The sequence below is a fragment of the Zeus faber genome (assembly GCF_960531495.2).
Source record: "Zeus faber genome assembly, chromosome: 5".
NCBI classification, from domain to species: domain Eukaryota; kingdom Metazoa; phylum Chordata; class Actinopteri; order Zeiformes; family Zeidae; genus Zeus; species Zeus faber.
The window spans coordinates 19,332,255-19,348,537 of NC_137192.1; the positions used below are offsets into that span (position 1 = coordinate 19,332,255).

General features: G+C 43.9%; 1 protein-coding gene across 1 annotated transcript in view; it reads right to left on the reverse strand.

Moving 5' to 3' along the window:
- Nucleotides 1–267: 267 nt before the first annotated feature.
- snta1 (syntrophin, alpha 1) overlaps nt 268–16,283 on the reverse strand; it is a 53,404-nt gene continuing 37,388 nt past the window's right edge. Inside the window, exons 3-8 of the mRNA XM_080001497.1 lie at nt 8,500–8,695; nt 7,610–7,799; nt 6,232–6,362; nt 4,760–4,956; nt 3,011–3,198; nt 268–2,006 (exon numbers count right to left, since the gene is read on the reverse strand). Of these exons, the coding sequence (XP_079857623.1) occupies nt 1,914–2,006; nt 3,011–3,198; nt 4,760–4,956; nt 6,232–6,362; nt 7,610–7,799; nt 8,500–8,695 (995 nt within the window). The 3' untranslated portion in view covers nt 268–1,913. The remainder of the gene's footprint in view (nt 2,007–3,010; nt 3,199–4,759; nt 4,957–6,231; nt 6,363–7,609; nt 7,800–8,499; nt 8,696–16,283) is intronic.

Here is a 16,283-nt window from a genome sequence, read left to right on the forward strand (position 1 = left end):
CAGCATCCTCCCTGCACGCCTCCGATTTCAACCACTAGATGGCGCTGATTCAGACCTACTACCTGAAAGGCAGAATCATCACGATTATAAAGAAACGTTCATATTATGACCAGGGTGGATTTTGTTCATTAGAGAACTGTTCAATATTTCGGATGACAAAAACATGTTCTACATATTCTAATGTGACGTTGACTAATATTACAATAACATTATTCCAGTACCCTCTTTAAAGAACGCCTCACACCAATAAAGGACATGTAAAAGTTAACAATCAAAGTTTATTACTCTTTTATATACAAACAACCCTGCAAGGCACACCTTTGTTTAAATAAGAATATACATTACAATTTATTCTTGAAAACAAACATTTTTTAGCTTTGAAAAAAATTAAATTATATAGTATATATATATATATATACTGTATATATACTGTGTATATATATATATATATATATATATATATATATATATATATATATATAGTTATATACAGTATATATAGTTATATATATGTATTAATAAGTGAGTTAAGTGTAGTACAGAGAGAAGGCCTCAAGTCATGAATGTTCTATTGGGGAAAATAAGTGAAGGGCAAATGGTAAAACATTAAAGTAAAGTACAATGCAAATGTTTCAATGCAAATCACCCAAATGTGGCAATGCTGTATGAAGATGCACCGTTCTATTTTGTGACACGTGAGTATTGATTATTTTCCCAATAACAAACAGACACAAACAGACAAACATGTATGTATAGAAGAAAGTGGCGTGGAACTCAAAGTTTCTGCTGCGGTTCTTAGTAAAACTATCTGGACCTGTGTCCTGTTGGATATTATAGGGAACAATGAAAAAATCCATATGAATTATGTGGGAGCCATAAATTGTGTCTCTAGTCAGTCAGCCAGTTCCTAAATCATAAACGCTATAAATATAGATTTCTGATGCTGACTCTGATAGGTCATCACTACCAGTTTCAACAGTAGTAAATGTACCTTAAATATTTCATACCAGAGGCCATGAGGGGTCCAGGACGGCCTCTCATTTGTTAGGAAATCAGCTTTCATGCATCCATCTATCTATCTATCCATTTATTGCATCCTTCCACCATCCATCTGTCTGTCCATCTGTCGGTCTCTTAAACCTGAACCATCGCTTTTTAAGGTGGTAGTCCATTATTCATGTTGTTATACAATGGAATTTTTTATGAAGGGGTGAACGCTGGCTAGAAACAGAGACAAAGAGATAGAGAATGAAGAACTGAAGAAGTGAAAGAGAGGCAGACTGATAGATAGAGGGTGAAGAAAAAAAACAGCATTTAGATAGCAGCTATATCTGCAGAAAAAAAACAAAAAAAAAAAGTTCCCTTTATAAAAATACGGGGTAAATACAACCTAAATAACAGTATGAAATGTTGTTAGAATTTGGTAATATTGGTTGGAGAGCGTGATATTTTTAATGTTAAATACTGATTATTCACTGATGGGTGATGTGATGTGATGTGTTTTTTCACCGTCAATCAATATTCTGCTGTGAAAGCAAAAAGGGCTTGTGTTGTGACGGCAAATTAAAGAAAATGACGGACAGATTAAACGAAGAAAGCTTGTCGTGACTCATGAAACAAAACAAAGAGCTGAACAATGTGTGGGGGGGGGGACCCAAAAACAACACGTTCTGGGCGTCTGGGCGGAGCCTCTGTACCGCGCACGCCCGTTCTCACGCAGTTTGCCGTCATGAAGCGTGACGGAAACCATGTGACGACAGACTTTAAACCTCCATCACCCCTACGCTCAAAGTTCGACGGAGTCCGTGGATGTCGCAGGTTCCTCCTGTTCCAAAAAAAAAAAAAAAAAAAAAAAAGCGGCCGAAACCACAAAGACGGGATTTGAGAACATCTACACGGCGGCGGCGTCGTCTTCACGCCATCAGGCCGAGCCGCTTCACCTTGGCGGAGAGGAACGAGTGGATGATGAAGACGATGGTCTTGGGGCAACAGTGGAGGTCCAGTTGCTGTAACAGCCGGAGAAATGGGACAGAGGAGGAGACACGGAGTCAGAAAGGTTCAAGATATATGTCGTCACCTTCCTAAAATAATGGCATAAGCCATTTTTTCATGTTTTTCAGAAGACACAGAAAACTGAACCAAACATATTATATTTATTTAAGGATTTCATTCAAAAAGGCTATGACAATAGATGATTATTGACACACTGAGGAGGTAGGCGATTTTACCGGAAGTGGCCAGCATCATGAGGAGATGATTTAGGCCAAAAAAAATCACTTTTGTCAAAAAATGACTTATGCCATTATTTGAGGAAGGCGATGATGTTCAATTTCCAACATGGCAGATAATAAAGCATTTAATTTTTATATGATTTATGGGTCTAAAGGTATAATATGAACATACAGATGACATATAAAAGCAATTCATTTGAATTTATGAACAAGAGCTGAGTGGATACAAAGGGTAAAGGTTTAAAGTGGTAATCCATAACATTATTTTGTGAAAAAGAAATGTATTTTTGATACTTTTTTTTCAAAAGTGCACCTTTTGAAAAACAGCCATTCAAAGTATTTTCCTTACATATGTGCTCCTCTATATGCTGTTTTGCACTGTTGGTGGCGGGGTCCGCCACGCACAAGTGAAAGGCAGGTGTGGTGAATTTGACAAAGCAGCGTTTTAGCTCGTGGTCGGTAAACTGTCGATATGGATGAATATTCACAAAAAAAAAAGAACAGAAAATATTCCCACCATCTCAAGTGACCAAGAAAAAACCCCAAATCAATCGGAGGAATGTCTACTATCGAATGGAGTTCTGGGATTTGTAGTTGAATACACCCAACACTTGTAATCTCATGGATTACCACTTCGTGTTTTGATAAAGATGTGTCAAAACGTGTGGATCAATTTAAACAGCGAATTGAATCGACAGAGAAACAAAAAGATCCCTGTTCAAAATGATATGTGCAGACGAGCCAAAACCCGAGAGTGGAACTTTGAGAGGCAGACTCACAATCTCGGCCTCGGGGCCTCCGAAGTCAAGGAACATCATGCGCACGCCGTCGTCTGAGGACATCCTGAGCCGCTCGAAGGGCTGCTGCAGCAGAACGCTCTTCCTCATGCCCATCTCCTCCGTGAACAGCGTGAAGCCCTCATCAATGTGCACGCCCAGGGTGCACTCCCTCCCGTTCCAGCTGCAGGCTGCCGAGGAAAGGGTGGAAAGCCCAGCGTGAGGATGTGTGAAGCCATAAAATATACAGGAACAAAAGGTAGTGGGATCCAAAATAGTTGGTCATGAAGTTTTCTGTTTCTTTTTTTTTTTTGTCTTCTTTCGAGCAGTGCTTCCCAAACTGTGGTTCCAGACCCCCACACAAGATCAAGGGGGGGGGGGGCAGGGTCACTAGACCTTGGAGGATTTGAGGCACGTTTCCAAACTGTCAAATATTGGTTAAAAAAAAAATCCATCCATTTGGGTGTTTGTTCAGTGTCCTCATGTATTGTATTCTCTAAAAAATAGAACCACTTGAGTCAAAAACGGCCATTGGCTGCTAAGAAATAAATGAAATACATCTTTGAAATAGCGGGGTCTCCGATTCAATAGGGTTTGATTAAGGGGGTCTCTGCGGAGGACAAAAAAGTTTGGGAACCCCTGCTTTCAAGTGTTACATATCCCATAGATACTTGGCAATAGAAAGGCCTCTCCCCTTCAAAGATAACATTCTGATAAAAGATTTTAAAATATAAGGGGTTTTTATCTGACAATGTTGCTAGTGCCTAAATGGCAGGGCAAACACTTAACACTCAAAGACAAAAACATTTTGTACTTTCGTTCCCAGACATGTAGAAAATAGTATTAATACATCATAAAACCACCAGGGAGCGACGTAAAGCCACCTCATACCTCCTTCATATAGCTCCTCATCCATTCCGATAGCACAAAAATGATTTAATTTTTTTCATTTTTACGTTCATGCCAGGGGTAAGTTTAGAGGTTTGTCCGAATTCGCTCCGCCATACGATCTTTTTCAAGGCTGAAATATCAAAAATATTTATAACCTCACAGACCTAAAATACCAAATAAGAATCCGACAGCATTGCTTTTAAACTGCAGAGCAAAACGGTCCATCCATCCATCCATGCATCCCTCCATGTTCAATCCCCCTGCTTTTCCAAGCCAGGGTTTTGGAGGCTGGGCGCGGCTGGATCCCCGCTGATAAAAATGTGCAAAGCAGGAAAAACCCTCAATGGGACGCCAGTCCATCGCAAGCTTACACTGTTCAAATCTAGGGGGAATTTACAGTGATGTTATACTGTGCGGCCCGCAGAACAACTACTAGCACAGAGTAAATGGTACAAAAGCCTAATACTGATTAACCTATTGACCAGCATGATAAAAGAAAATCATAAACAAAGGCTTCATTTAAGAACATATATTTTTGATAAATAAATAATAGAAAAATTAAAAAAATAATTTTAAAATATATAAACAGTGTATATATATTTTATAATCAATTACATTTATCATGTTATATAATTCATTTAAAATAAATAATACTTAATTTTGAATAAATCAAAATTCCTTCATTATGCATTGGCGGGTCGGGGTCCCAAGGCCACAGGTTGGCCAGCACTAAGTCTTGTGCCAAAAATTCATAAATTTGGAGCTGAGAGGACACCGGAGGAAACTCCACCGACGTGACTGCACCACCCGTTAAAAAAACCCCAAAATAAAGCATCTGCTACCGTTTTAGTGCGTCAGTACCTGTGGTGACCTCCTGGATGAGCTCTGCAGCGCTGTGGCAGCCCTCCACCAGCAGGTGGGTCCAGGTGGACAGGTCCCGGGCAGAGTCAACCCGGAACACGTGGGTCTCCACCCCCTGTTTGGTGCCCGTACGCAGCCCAAAAGATAGCTCCGAGTCCAGCAGAGGGGAGCTCTTCCCCGGGCCGGAGTGCACCAATCTGCAGGGTGGGGTGGGGGGGGGGGGGCGAGAGAGAGAGAGAGAGAGAGAGAGAGAGAGAGAGAGAGAGAGAGAGAGAGAAAGTGAGACAGTGTAATTTACTGACGAGAGCAGAGTGGATTGTACAGTATAAAAATCTGATATTGTGTATGGAAGAAAAAATATTAACAGAATCACAAGATAAATAGAGCGATAACAAAGCGAGAGACCGAGAGAGAGAGAGAGAGAGAAACGAAGTGGGAGGGACAGAGAAAGGGAAAGAGAGAGAGAGAGAGAGAGAGGGAGAGGGAGAGGGAGAGGTAAGGATTGAAAGCCAAGAGAGGGAAAATACATGACTCATAAGTTCTGCTTCCACTAATCGCCTCCAGATGAATATGACGTTGCGCAGAAAAATCCTCCTATTATGGGTACGGTGAGCGTCCTCCCTTCCTTCTTCCAGGCGCTCTCCAAACTGGGTCCATACTGTAGCAGTGATTCTCAAACCTCTTTCATATCGGGGGACCCTCAATTTGATATGAAATAGACCACTGAACCGCCGGGGTTTTTCTTGTTAGATATGATATGAATGTGACAAATAATCTCTTGAACTTGAACTTGATTAAATCCAAACTTCCATACCTGCCAATGCTCCAGTTAGGGAGAGAACAGTGAAACTATGATCAAACCCTAACTCATTCATTATTGTACATTCTAATCCTTCTAATGTTGTGTCAATGAAATGCTGAAGTTAGACTATTAATCATTTTGCTGGGGTCCCCCTGGAACCACTCAAAGGACACCTGTGGGTCCCCGGACCTCACGTTTAGAATCACTGGTCTTGAGGATGAATGCATTCGGGCCATATAGTAAGTGTACGTACGGGAGAATATGGAGTGTGGCAGTTTCGCCCACTTCGCGACACCCCTCCGCCACAGAGACGATGGGGTTGACAAATCACAGTTGATGGTAGAGAGTGGGCTCGGTGGAACAAGCCCTGGAGCAGATGGACACGTGTCATGACAAGGGCTCCTCTCCTGAGTGAATGTGGGGATGGGGGTTTTACCTGTTGCTCATTAGACCAACCAACGAGCAACAGGCATGAGGCCACACTGATCCTGGGCCCCCAATTACCTGGACCCAGCACAGGTGTGGCTGCTCAAACCACACCGTCCCCACACCACAGGGGTATGTGGTGGTGTGTGCATTTATGTGTGTTTGTGCATTTATGTCGGTCTCCGAATTGACTATTGCATGGGTCCCCGCTCTGATACCGGTACAAGAATGTGTGTGTGTGTACCTGGTGGTGATGAGCGGGTGGCTCTTGGTGGGGTTACTGAGACACTCCTTGCTCTCAGGCAGGGAGGGGAACAGCAGCAGGTCTCTGTCTGTCAGCACCGCCAGCATGGACTGCTCTGGACCGTGGGTCGCCTACACACACACACACACACACACACACACACACACACACACACACACGCGCGCACGCACGCACGCACGCACACGCACACACACATGCACACACATAAGAACATATTATTCACATATTTAACCATAAAGACACACTTGCATAAGCAAATCCCACCGTGACTGGTTGCAATTCTTCCCCACTAAAAATGTGGACTTCTTGCTTTTCATGGTCTGGTCATTTTTTTTTTTTTTTTGTCTACAAGTTTACCCCTAAAAACCATTCTGTTGTTCTAGAAAAGCTCCAGTTGCACGGGCACGGTTACCTTCCGGTTTTGGATGGATGGACTAGAAGGAATTAAGGAATTAAGCATTAAGCAATCAAAGAATGCAAAAATCCTTTGGTGGCTTAGGATTCTTTGTGTTTGTCATGTAATGATTTTTCCATTTGATTTGCATTGTTTTTGTTGGTGGTGCAGTGATGTCGGTTCTGGCTCCAGAGTGTGTCACTATCATCAGGGTTTTCAGGTAACAAGTAACAAGGTGTTCAGGGGAAATTTATAGGGGGAAAAAGTATAATATTTAGGGCAAAATTTAGCTAAATCAAAGTCGACAGAAATATGATAACTCAAGTAAAGTACAGATACTCCCAAAGAATACTTTATACTATTTTTACTGTGCTACTTTACAGCACTGGTCCCATTTTCAAAATCCTGAAACATATTCAGAGAAAACGAGTCCCGCAGGCAGCCAAATAAGGTGGCACAAATGTAGAGCTAGTTACGATGCATGTCAAAAAATGTTGGCAATAATAAATATGGTGTTTCTGCCTGGGAGTCAGTGGGCGTGTGACTGGGGAACTCCCCGTTGAAAACCTGTGAAGCACTGTGATGACTGGCGCAATGACTTCCGACGAGGAATATCTTTTTTAAATATTTCCTTTCGAGTGAAAGGAGGGAAGCTACTTCACACACACACATGCGCACGCACACGCACACACACGCACACACACACACACACACACACACACACACACAATTCAGGGAGTGTTTCAATACGGCCTGTTGCACTTTCTAGATACTAAATGATGGTCATAATGTTTCAGCTTATCAAATTTGTAGGTACTATATACTATGTACTTGCATCTACAGTATATATATGTGTGTGTGTGTGTGTGTGTGTGTGCGCGCGCGTGTGTGTGTGTGTGTGTGTGTGTGTGTGTGTGTGTGTGTGTGTGCGTGCGTGTGTATCCTCTGTACATGTGCTCCCACCTGCTCGGTGATCCAGCCCAGGTGTTTGACATCCAGGCCGGGCTGCAGGGTCTTCAGCTCCTCCTTGGCCCGCGGCAGGAGGTTTGCGCCGCCCACCAGGACGGCGTTGTACCAGGACTGAGCCATGGCCGGGTCCTTCGCCCGCAGGAACACTGAGTTCTTTCTGTTGGACGAGATCACCTCGAAATACCTGCGTGGAGGGAGGGATGGATGTGGGTCAAGAGAGTAAAGAAAGGGAAAAAACGAAATGAAAGGGACGATACGCGTATTACCTGCACAATTCAATGCTGGAGTGATAATCATGGAAATGATCGTCTGCTGTGCTTTTCATACAAAATGGCATTTGTGAAATTAATCTTATCTATCTATTCTGTTCTATTCAGTGTTTTAGTCTATATAGTTGTTGGGTACTTTTGCTGGCCTAAAACAGTGGCTCCCTTACTTTTTACAGTCCGGTACCCCTTCACTCATTCAACCTCCAGCTGCATACCCCCTCTACAGGGCCCGCTCGGCCCGTCTGGCCGCTCTAGGCAAACTTTTTCGGCGTTTTTCGGCGTACCTTCAACGTCACTACGAGGTAGGCGTAGTTTGGCAATAGCTGGTTTAAAATATCCGGAAGGCCGTACCTGCCCCGGATTCCGTTCTGAATTACAAGTAGTCGACCCATATCAACTATACACACTATAGTACTATCCTAATGAGTACTACTTTTACCAAAGTAGTTTTCTGTTCTCCAGATGTCTGTACTTGCATTTTTTTACGGCAATGGTCTGTACGCACCGATCCATGTAAATGCACCACTCCTGGTAAATGCACTTCGGCCGAACGGAGGGATTCTGATTACTGAAATCAAGGTTAAGTTTGAACCTCCGGCTCGGGCGTTGCAGTACCTGTTTTCTGTGTCCGGGGGGCACTGTTTCCGGGACACCTGGCACATCTTGAGCGGAACGCTGCGGGGCTCCTTCACCTCGACGGGAGGGGCCTCGGAGCCCCTCTGAGGCGTGGAGGGAGGCGAGTCCCACGGGAGGGCCGCCCCGGGGGAGCCGGCGTTCTTAAAGAAGGCAGACATCTCCTTGATGTACTTCACTGAGCGATGAGAGAGAGAGAGAGAGAGAGAGAGACGGAGAGAGGCGGAGAGAGACGGAGGAATATCAAACGACAAGTACACGGAAGGGGGTGAGGGAGAATAAAGGCAGCTGGGATATGAAAAATGGAGCCTGTGGGAGGTGGGGAGATGATTTGAGCAGCGCAGCGGCATTTATGATCTGACGGAGGAGCCCGGCCGTTCCAGTCGGAGCGCTTCGACCCGGTGCCGGCGCCGGGGCCTCCTCCATGCGTGGAGCTGTCTAAGCTCCGTGCATGGAGCTCCGCATAACGTAGCAACAAAACACCCCAACCCCCCCCCCAAAAAAAACATCTATTAAAAGGAAAGTGCGAGTAGTTGGGTTTTATATGTAAGCCCGTCGGCTTTTGATAAACGTCAGCTAAGCTGTTTTTTTGTTTTTTTTTTACTGTAAAACTGAGGGGAAAAGACGACGGAGTGTATTTTTGAGATGCTGGGAACACCTGGAAAACTTTTTGCTACAGGATGCGAAATGCGAGACTGCATTTGCTCAACCAACACACCAGTGGTGGAAGTAAGTAAGTAAGTATATTCAGTTTTCAGATACCTCTATACCATTTACTCCGGCGCATGTTTAACACAGTCGCAATAATCTAGTCCTATCAAACTGCTCATCGAAGATTCATTAGCTCCATATCTTTGGAAGTTACTATGGCAGCACCCGTACTGCGCCGTTTTTTTGAAAATTGTATTCAGGATCTGCAGAAAACAATGTACAGTAGTACTTCTACTTTTTATACTTTAAGTACCTCTTAAAGTCATTTTGTCTCAGGGTATTTGTACTTTAACTTCAGTGAAAAGCTCTGAGTAACTTCTTCCGCCACTGCAACACACACACACACACACATTCCTGCTTATGCAGGCCTATCTCAGGCCAAACACACCTCTCTCTCTCTCTCTCTCTCTCTCTCTCTCTCTCTCTCTCTCTCTCTCTCTCTCTCTCTCCCCCCCCCCCCCATAAGCTGTGTGGTATGGGTCCTGGTTTGCAGGGAGCAGCCCAGTAGGCACTGGGGTAAAAATAGCTCAGGGACGCTGCAGGACATGAGGCTGAAGCTCTGGTTTCAGCAGCACGGGTGTGAAGAGCTTCCCCAGCACCCGCCTGCGCTGGAAGCTTCCACCGAACCCCAAAAAGTAAAAGTCCTCCAGGGCAGCTCTGCCACCGCCGGCCCTCAAAGTGCCTGCTGCACATTGCACCTTTGTTTTGGCACGGCTGTTGTTTTGAAGTTTGCGGGTATTATTTTTTATCAATAGTGAATAACATCAGTGTTATTTACCTTTTATTCATCTTGGTGGCGTTTTATCGACCCCAGCTGTATATGCCTGGTTCTGAGCAACCTCCTTCTTATTTTCTCAACGTTTGTTTTGTTGTTTTTCCTCTTTACTGTTTATTTCTGTTTCTATTGGTGTTAATGTACTGTGTACTGCAGGTGTTTTACCGTTCTAAACGTCAGCTGTGTCTCCAAGGACTTGAATTTGAGGATTTTCATCTTGCCAATTCCACCAGTCAGTCAGCCAATCAGTCAGGCAAACACTCAGTCAGTCGGTTAGTGCGACAGTCAGCCAGTCAGTCAGTCAGATAGTTGGTTAGTGTGACAGTCAGTCAACCAGTAGGTCAGTCAGTCAGTCAACCTGTCAGTCAGTCAGTCACCCAGGCAGTCAGTGAGTCAGTCAACGAGTCAGTCTGTTACTCAGTCAGTCAATCAGTCGGTCAGAAGGTCAACCGGTCAGCTAGTAAGCGAGTCAGTCAGTCAGCTGGTCGCCTGTCAGCCAAGAAGTCAACAAGTCATTCAGCAAATTAACCAATCAGTCAGTCAGTCAACCGGCCAACCAGACAGAAAGTAAACCAATGAGTCAGTCAGTCAGTGAGTCAGTCAGTCAGTCAGACATGAGGTGACCTGATGGACACTCAGCAGTTGATCATTTCCAGTAGGGCTGCCGACTGAAATTGTCAAATCATCAGTCGGAAACCAGTCAGTCGACTGAGATTTTTTAAGTCGAGCAGTCTCGTTTCTTTTTTTTGTCAGTCAGCGCGCATCGCAATAACAGATTTAAAGAGAAGCTTACGAGATGCACAGGGATAACATTTCAATGAGGAATTATAAATAAGGGGAATCGTTCATATATTTTTATGTTCTAGCGGGGCCAGCTGACGTGCTTGCTAAAATAAAATCTAATCTTAATCTTAAAATGCAAGTGTTTTCATTTGTTTATTTATTCATTTACACTTAAGAGATATTTATTATGTTTAAAGAGGAATACCGTTGTCTAATAAGCCTATCCTATTGAAGAATAGAAGTTCTTTTTTCAAAGCGGACAATGCCGTGAATTTATTTGAACTTTTCTGGCCTGGTGTTTGTCTTTAAAAAGTAATTTGTTCTTGTTGAGATTTGTGCATATATATATATATATATATATATATATATATTAAAAAAAAAAATATATATATATATATATATATATATATGTATATTTATTTATTTTTTTATGTTTAAAGACAAATAGAGAAGAAGGCCATTCCTGTTTAAGAAGAGATAGTTATTTCAGAGCGGGCATTGGCATGAATTTATTTTAAACAGTTCCATTTGTTTATTCATCGCCACGTTGTTATGTGTCGACCTGCCAGTGAAACGCCAGCATGGACGAGGCTGAAAGAAATATTTATTCATTTTTATTGAGTCATTTATTCTCTGCAAAGCATTTTTTTTTAATTGTTATTGATGTTAGAATTTAACTGAGATGAAATATTTGGAATAATCATTTTGAGCGTGGCTCAGCGTCTGACAGAGCTTTGAAATTTCTAAACATTAAGATTTCTGCATTGAATACGGTTAACATAACGCGGAAAAACATTTATAAAAAAGTGTGAACATTTTATTTAAGATATTTTAAACATTAAAGAAATCTATTTAATAACAATGTGTTCTCTATTCAAACAATGCCCCCCTTTTAAAACTCTGTCTGTGCTTGGTGTGCAGGGGCATAATAAGTGATTTGGAGGCCTCAGGCAATACCTATTTGAGGCCCCTTCTCCACCTCGCTCAGTGGTGGAGGTTTTGTTTGAACGTGGGGGTGGGGACACATAAAGCTGGGGGTCTGACGGTCGTCCCCCAGGACATTTTGAGCGTCAAACTCTTTAATTTCCTGCATTCTGGTGAGTTTTTTTTGCACTGATTTGTGCTTTTTCTGCGTCAATTTATGGTGGAAATATCTTTATTTATGTAAAGGAAAACACAAAACTGTTTTTTTATGGGGGGGGACAAATGCATGTGTTCAGCATCCCACCCCGAAAAACTTGCAAGTGCGCTACTGAAAGTGCGGCTCTCCACCACATCCGTGTTGCTCTATACGTTGTTCTCTAATCTGACTTTTTCCCTAATTCCACTCATCGTATCACAGCATCATGTTCCTTTTAACATTATTATCCTATCTTTGATATCGCAATCCAAATCATATCCATAACGTTAACTACACTTATGGAGCGCGTACCGGCACGTCTCACAAGCTGCCGGTCTCGGTCCTGCCCTCTGAAGTGGACAAATCAGGTGGACATATTGTAAAATATATATCTTTTTTTTTTACTTCTTCTTTTTTTTTTAATCCGAGCACATCACTGAAAATCATGCCAATGGATTTTCTGATTGCCAGGAAGTCTATACGAAAAAAGAAAAAAAGAAAGAAAAAAAAAAAAGGAACGAATACTCAAATCTTCATATCTAAACAGCCAAATCTGATTCGACTGACAAAATTCTGAGTTGGGTACAGCCCTAATTTCCAAAGAGGCCCTGGTACGACTCCCAGATGAAGACATTAGTTGTCGGAGCATTGGTCATAGAAACATGCGTTGGAACACGTTAAACATGTCAACCATGGGGCCGACGCAGCGCTAACTTTCCTGTCGATTCAGGACTTTCCAGCCCACACACAGACCCTGAATCAGCTCTGGACGCTGATACATCACATCGAAATCGAAATGTCTTCCGCCAGTCAGCAGAAAGAATACACTACTTGCCCCCATTTCAGTCCTCCTCTGCACATTCTTCTTTCTGGCTGAAAACTCTCCAACTTTGCCCCCACCCCAATCTACATCTCGGGTCTTTCCCTGTTTTACCCAGTCTTTATTTCTCTCTTTCTTCCTTCCGTCCCCTTTCCCTTCCCGATTCCCTTTAAGTTTTTAAACACGCATCTCTGACTTCCTTTCTAACATTAGCCCGGTGTTGGTCCATCCCTTGGTGAAAGGGTTCTTGGTCATTTGAAAGAATGGATAAACATCTCTCTCTCTCTCTCTCTCTCTCTGTGGTCATACATCGTCCACCAGGACAGTTGTCACAGCAACACCATCACACCCTAAAAACCACCCCAGAAACCAATGTAAACACAACCTCTCTCTCAGCACCACGCACGCACGCGCACACACTCACACACACACACACACACACACACACACACACACACACACACACACACACACACACACACACACACACACACACACACACACACACACACACACACACACACACACACACACACACACACACACACACACCCCAAACCTCCCATGATCCAATGCATGTCAGGGGTCAATAAACTTTACTTGTACTTCACTCGTAATTGATTACCGCCTTCTCCACTCTCCATTGTCACGTATCCCAGAATTATATATGGCTGTGTTTTTACCAGAACCTCGGCTCCGCCGGCGATTAAAGCTGCATTGTACTAAGCACTTCCCCGGCAACCGACAACCGAGTCCTTCCATGCTCTGCAAGATCGCCCCCGTCATTTTTCCCTCTCTTTATTTATCAGATATTACGGTTCCAACACAGAGAGGGTGAAGCAGGAACCACCAGTGACGCAAAGCATTGACGTCACCACTTTCACAAATTGAACAGTCAGGTAAGATTAAATGAGTCAGTGGTTCACGTGGGGCTGGTACTCACCAGGACGCAGCACCGGCACTTCTACGGCGTACTGGGACATTTTCTTAAGCACCGGCATTGCAAGCTGCCGGTGTCTGTTCCGTAAAATCTATTCTCTCTATTGTACTAATCTATTCTAGATTAAATCTATCCTTCTTATGTACTGTAAAATATCATATTAAATTGAGTCTGAGTGTTGTGTTTTCTTTATTATCAGAAGGTAGAAGTTGGAAGCTCTAGCTCCAGCTCGGGGGGTTGCCATGACTTCATTTGCCATATATGGACATGGACATTTCTTTAGATCCTTGGCATCTGTGTTTGCGCTTTCTATTTTATACCGTTTTGCTGTAATCCACTGGTTTCACTCATCATCTATCCAAACCAGTTCTGCTGGAATACATCATCTCATCTGATCGTACTGTCCTCAAATGTCCGAAAACCTTCTGTGTTCTCTGGCGCCGTCGGACACATTATTTTGGCTTGGTCAACATGCCAGCCTTTGAAATCAATTCAGTGCAACTTTGCACATCACAAAAAACGCCGCTGATTGAAATGAAACAACTTATTATTACGCAGCGGGGAAACTATTCCGTGCAGCCGCTGCAACTTTGAAGGAGCCATCGAGTTGCACGTCAAGTTGCGAGTTTTTTTCCCTGAAAATCAGCCTCCCGTCCGTGTGTCACCGAGCCAAGCCACTGATGTGCGCGCCGCCGGGGGAGGGGGGGGCGATGCCGGGCCACTTTGCTGCCGCTGGACGCGGGCCATTCAAAATGGATGCGGTCGGCCGTGAGGCGGCGGGCAGGGCCGCGAGCCGCCCGCGTTCCTCCCTGCAGGAGTAACCGCCGACCACTGGGACGCTTCTGCTCTTCGCGTCCAGCCTGCGTTGGTCCTTTCAGGATTCGCCAGCAGACATTCACGTCCCGGCGGCGTCCCGGAGCAGTGAATGTGATGGGGGAGCCAAGTGAAATGCGGGGATTATCGGGACCTCCTTTTGATGGTTCCATTCCGATGTGACGGGGGGGGGGGGGGGGGGGGATGACTCAGCCATATTTAAAAGCTAGTTTTACGTTTCAAAACCATGAAAGGTTGGTTAAGTTAAGATGTAATTGCTTCCTATTCTTAGACGTCTTGAGGGTTTGTACGTCAGTCAAAGTAAATACCCTCGTTTGGTTCCATTTATGTGCCTGGTCGTGAGGGTGCTGCGCAAACTGATCGCACCGTGTGTGTGTGTGTGTGTGTGTGTGCACGCGTGCGCATGTGTGTGTGTGTGTGTGTGTGTGTGTGTTGTTTGTATGTACGGGAACAGTTCATTCTCAGTTCATTCGACTGTTCCATTTATTCTGTGATGCCGTCGGAGGTGTTCTCCAGATAAGACTCGTCGGGAATGGGCTTGGCCACACGGAACAACTCAGAGAAGATAGCGTTCAAACCCAACGGTGAGGGGAAATTAAGGGAGGGAGGGATGGAAAGAGAAAAGAATGAGGAAAATAGGGAGATGAGAGACAGGAGGAAAAAAAAAAAGAAAAAAAAAAAACACAGCTAAGCTCAATTCAACCAGAGACGTTGCCATGAATACTAGTGGCGGCACATTCAATACGGAGCTAAAATTAGCTGAGATGGCACTGTTATTACTTTAGCTTATCTGGCAGCCAGTGAAACTACTTCTCACATGCTGTGTGTGTCTGTGTGTGTGTGTGTGTGTGTGTGTGCGTGTGTGTGTATGTACTTGTGCATGCATGTGTGTGTTAGTGTGAGGGTATGAGAGAGAAGACGTGTGCAAGTGAGTCTATAATAAGTGCGTGTGTGGGTTTGTATGTTCGTGTGTGTGTGTGTGTGTGTGTGTGTGTGTGTGTGTGTGTGTGTGTGTAAGTGTGTGTAGTCGCGGTGTGTGTACTCAAGAGTGTGTATGTGTGTGTGTGTGCGCGCGCGCACACACACACGCGCTCTTGCAAACAGTTTCCTTTGCCTCTGCTGCAGAATCCTCAGCTAAGCTTTTTCTCACGAAAGACTTTACATTGAACCTCACAAATCCTGACCATACTGTACGTTTGCAGCCAATTCAGCTTCAACTCAATTCACTTAACTCAGCTTTCCAGAAGCTTTTCTCCCGAGGCTTCCGGTCGGGTCCAATTTGAGGAACAATCCTCAATCCCAAGACATTTGGGAAAATATACGGTCTTAAAAATGGTCGATCACTTGCATTGTGCTGTTCCGTGTGCTAAATCCTAATATTCCTAATATTTTAATATTATTCTAATATTCTTGAACTTGAACTTGATGAAGAGAATCCGGGTAAGGTGTTTAGAGGACAGTTAGAATAGTCTGAGTTTTGCCTTAACCCGACTGTGATCGGCGTACTGAGTGCTTAGGAGTGGTTCTTGGTTTTGCAGGTCACCCCTCAGAAACCTGCTAAATCAAACCTGATTTCATCTTAGACCCTGTTAAAAGACGCAAAACTTATTTCCACTAAAACAAACTTGAAGTAATTAATGAACAGGAATGCCTCAAATTGTCCCAAGGCCTTGGGGACCCCCCCACCCCTGCAATGTCTGCAGACCCCCTATGGGGGTCTAGCACCTCAGTTTGGGGACCAGTGGCCTAAAGAAAACCAACTACGCTCTGGGGTCGGGCACTT